The sequence below is a fragment of the Myotis myotis genome, unplaced genomic scaffold (assembly GCF_014108235.1).
Source record: "Myotis myotis isolate mMyoMyo1 unplaced genomic scaffold, mMyoMyo1.p scaffold_m19_p_4, whole genome shotgun sequence".
Lineage (NCBI taxonomy): Eukaryota > Metazoa > Chordata > Mammalia > Chiroptera > Vespertilionidae > Myotis > Myotis myotis.
The window spans coordinates 58,496,786-58,501,147 of record NW_023416346.1 but is presented as its reverse complement, the minus strand read 5'-3'; the positions used below and the strand labels follow the sequence as shown (position 1 = coordinate 58,501,147).

The following is a 4,362-nucleotide window of genomic DNA, read 5'->3' as shown; positions in this document are numbered from 1 at the left end:
AGAAGACAAAACCAGATTGTTAGGCTCAGAGAAGCTCTGACTAACGTGCAACATCTGTTATTCAGACTTATCTTCTGGTCCAACCCTCAAACAGACCCATCATGTCAGAGTCTTATGGGGAAGAGGGGGCCTATGATTAAAACCCCATTTGCCAGGATATCTATATCATGGCCCAAATGGCCCTGCATGTCTAAATTGAGAAGGGCATCCTCCCCATTTCTGTAGAGGTCAGTCTGGGAATTCAGCCTACTGGGGGTTCTGAAGAAATGTGTTGGGCTTCACTATTTGAGAATTCCAAAATATCAGCAGCAGTAGGGGCCTGAAAGGTACAGAACCTGGATGAAGGGGCAGGAATATCCAATGTATATGGTAGTATCAAGGTGGCGGGTGGGCATTTGTGCAGGTATAGCAGGAGAGGAAGATAAAGTGGTGTCCACCTAACAGTTGGCCTGGATTTGTTCTTAAGCGCAGGTGAAAACTACTTTCTCTACCCTCCCAAACCGCTAAAACAAATCTCTTGGGAGTTGGGATCCTGCATGGACAGATGGGGAAAAAATAATTGTCAGATATATCTCAGTCATTACCTTATCTGGTCTTCACAAGATCCCTTAGAGGTCATTATTATCTCTATTTTATAGATAAGAAAAGATATAAAACTCTGGTGGTAATTTGGAGTTCATTTACATTTGCTTCTAAAATTCTGTCAACAAATATCAAGTGTCCCAATGCCTTTAGAAATAAACTGGTAAGTGCTGTTGGTTACCTCTTTTTTTTGTTATAAAATTTTTATTGTTTTTTTAAACTTTTATTATTTTAACAATACATGGATATTCTAGGAATAAGGGAAAATACAAATAAGCAGAATTTTAAAAATCACTCATAATCCTACCACTTAGTGATCTTTTTGTCTTTCATCCCTCACATGTTTTTTCTGTGTATATATGTATATACAAATGTATTCTTCCCTTTTAAAAATATGATATTCACATATTCCTTACTAACATTTTTTCATTTTGTATCCTGTCAGAAACCCCCTTTTGTATAAACGAGTCAAGCTCTCTCTCCTATTAAAATGCAGAAACTTGGAGATTGGTTCAAAATATGATAAACAATGAGATGCAGAAACAAGAGATTCATCTAAAACTACTAATAGCAACAACTTAAAAGTAGAAAAATGGACAAAGGTTTATCAGGAAAATGTAAATCACAAGAAAGCTATATGGCAATGTTAATATCAGAAAAAATAAAAATCAAGGTAAGCTACATTAAATAAGGGTAAGGATGGTTTCGATTAACCTTCCAACGCATCACTATAAGTTTGTTTCTTACTCTCCTTATCTCATCTAATTCATTCACTTCTCTAAACATATCATCCTTGCTTAAATGCCTGTTGTGTATATCTTCTTTAAATTCCTGGAGAGACTGAATCAGCCTTTCTCTAAAAGTTCCTTCTGTTTTTTCCTCCTCCTCTGGCTCTTGCTCCTCCTCTGGCTTTTCCTCAGACTTTGGCTCTTCCTCAAGCTTTGGTTCACTCTCATTTTCTGGTTTTCCTTCCATTTTTTGACAGGGTTTCATCTTGTTTCTGTCCTCTTCCTTCCTTTCCTTTTTCTCTTCCTTTGTTTTTTTCTGCTTATTCCTCTTTGAATAAAATTACTTCTAGGAAGCAAGAAGGAGATGGTAAGTCAAAGGCTCTGGACCTGTGCTCTGGACAGAGATCTCAGCATTTGCTTTCTGTTTGTTTCTGAGCCATCATCAAATATCTTCCACCCAGAGACTCATTCAGCAATGACGGCTACCCTAAGAAGGCCCCTCTCACCTCCTCTTTCCATTGCTTCTCCTCCCTTTCGTCCCTCCTTCCAGCCATTTTCAAGGCCCTCCTCAACCATCCCCCCGCCCTCTCCCCGCGCAAGGCATAACACAAGACACTCCCAGAACAGAGGAGTCTGAGAGAAGCGGGGGGGGGGGGGGGGGGGGAGGGGGGAGTTAGGAACAGCGGAGCCCACAACTCAGTCCCGCCCTCGCCCACCTCCACCCCAGGCGTCTTTCTATTCCCCTCACTTACCAGTACTGATTCGGTCAGCTTCTTCTTAGTATATTCTAGTTGGGTAGCGCAGTGAACAACAGGCTTGCAGATCTGCGGACAAACGGGAAACGCGAGGGGGAGGGGGTGGGATGGGAGAGGGAGGAGGGAGGAGGAGGCGGGAGTGGAGGAGTGGAGGTGGAGCGAGCGCTTGGTGACCAGCTCCACGCACCTTTTTCCTCATCGAGGTTCTCAGTAATGGAAACTTTCTCGCCTCTGTTTCCCCCAGTTATCCCCTTCTTCACATACAAGTTAGCTCGAATTTCCCATCACACAGGGAGATTATTTCTGAATATCTTTAAGACTGAGGTGGGAGTTGGGGGAAGGGTAGATGTTGGGAAAGTGGTCTGAGATGGCAGAGGTTTATTATTTTTAAACTATCACAAGTTTCCCTGTCCTTCTCTCGAGACCCTCAGTCAGTCCCTTTCCCAAGAGTTATAATTTCCTGCAGGCGCAGAGGTGGGAGTGAAGAGGTGGACTTAATCAGGTCTCTGCCCTAGGCCACCCCATCCTAGAAATCCCCAAGCAGTATCTATTTTGACACCAACCTGCAAAATTCCTGCCAAGTGACTCTCCTTGCCCGGTCTCAGGACCCGCTGTCGCGCTGCAGAAGGAAGCTGGTACCCAGACGGGAACAAGGACCAGACTAGCAGGACTTCTGCACACGTCGACTCCTGGTCACGTGATATCTACGTCACCAGTGAGCTCGAGTCCCTAATTTCCACTCCCACCAAAAGCGCGGCATAAGTAAGCCCTCCCTCTGCTCCCTCCCCCTTTATACACTTGGCCCTGTCAGTCTTTTCCGTTGTTGAGAATCCCAGGGGGAAATTTTTATTTGCCTTTCTCCGATTACTAGGGAGGGGCTGCATCTTTTTCCGGAGCTACTAAACTTTTCTACTTCTTTCCAGAATTCTCTTCTTGCCTTCTGCTCCAATATTAAGAACTCCTACAGCCATTGCCCCTCCCTCAGCCTCCATTTCATCTGCAACCTGGTCTTTGGGTTGGTTTGCCAGCTGGTTGTAAAAAGTAAAAGAGAGTCTGGGACAGGAATGCGATTTTTTAATGTAGTTTTTACTTTATTCTTAATATTTTTATATTCTTTTTTTAGCAAAATCTCTTTTATAGTCAGAAAAGACAAAGACAAAATTACTTTAGTTAAATGAGTTAATGTGCACAAGTTGGCAGCTACAAAATAGGGGATGTAAAGTACAGCATAGGGAATATAGTCAATAATATTGTAATAACTATGTATGGTGCCAGGTGGGTATTAGACTCATTGGGGGGCTCAATTTTAAAAAAATATTTTTACTGATTCTAAGAAGAAGGGAGACAGAGGGATAGAAACATCAGTGATAAAAGAGAATCATTGATCAGCTGCCTCCTGCATACCCCACATTGGGGATCAAGCCCACAACCCAGGCACTTGTCCTAACCAGGCATGAAACGGTGACCTCCTAGTTCAAAGGTAGATGCTCAACCACTGAGCAACACCAGCCTAGCAGGGGGCGGGGGCGGGGCTCACTTTTTAAGTTATATAAATGTCTAACCACTGTGATATACACCTGAAACTAATATAATATTGAATCACAACTATAATTTAAAAAATGAAAAATGTAAAAAAAGAAGATGCTTCATCTCAGAATAGAACCTTAAGCCACCCAGGCTAAATTTTCAGAATCAATTTCTCTAGAGCAGCAGAAACAAAGAAGGGTATTCCTACTTATTTGGAAAGGGTCACAAATTGTGGAGGCTTGGAGTTTTGGTATTGGAGTTAGCAGGAATCAAGAGACTTAGAGAAAAGCTCTTAAGCATACTCAGGAACAAATCAATCTATGACATTCAAGGGAGAGAATTCACACTTGTAAACTTTCTTAAGAGACACATTCTCTTAGGCTCTAACTTCTGGAATTCAGTATTTTTGTCACACTTGCAAAGTACGGAATTAGTGACAGCAGACTTATGTCCCTGTATCACCCAGCCAAATCATTTAGCCCCTTTGGGGACTTGGACTTTTTTTTTTATTGGTAGAAAATAATGAGACCTTAGAGAGCTCTGGCCCCTGATTTTAACCCTCACCAGGCCCTGCCTGGAAGTTAGATGCTTGCATCCCTGTTACCTCCTGTGAGCGGAATCATGTGCTCGGCACTCTAACTCCTTAGAGCCCGTAGCTCCAGCCACTGCATGCTCTTAAGACGCTGCATTGAACTTGGAATAAAAATAATAGTAAGCCCACTGCATTGTTATGATGATATTATAATCCAATAAAGCCAACCTAATGCCAT

The 4,362-nt window shown here is 42.5% G+C and overlaps 1 protein-coding gene across 2 annotated transcripts; it reads right to left on the bottom strand.

Annotated features, from left to right (window-relative positions):
- Nucleotides 1–761: 761 nt before the first annotated feature.
- Nucleotides 762–2,768, bottom strand: TCEAL9 (transcription elongation factor A like 9). 2 transcript variants are annotated; one of them, XM_036306077.1, is made up of 3 exons: nt 2,629–2,768; nt 2,063–2,134; nt 762–1,656 (listed from the first exon to the last, which is right to left on the bottom strand). In XM_036306077.1, exon 3 carries the CDS (start codon nt 1,573–1,575, stop codon nt 1,261–1,263), a length of 315 nt encoding a protein of 104 aa, XP_036161970.1. In that variant the 5' UTR covers nt 1,576–1,656; nt 2,063–2,134; nt 2,629–2,768; the 3' UTR covers nt 762–1,260. The 2 variants fall into 2 exon arrangements, with proteins under 2 accessions (XP_036161970.1, XP_036161971.1); XM_036306078.1 differs by having other exon boundaries at nt 762–1,653.
- Nucleotides 2,769–4,362: the final 1,594 nt, after the last annotated feature.

Coding starts and splice junctions, on each gene's coding strand:
- TCEAL9 (XM_036306077.1), bottom strand. CDS start 1,575: ATGAAACCCTGTCAAAAAATGGAAGGAAAACCAGAAAATGAGAGTGAA.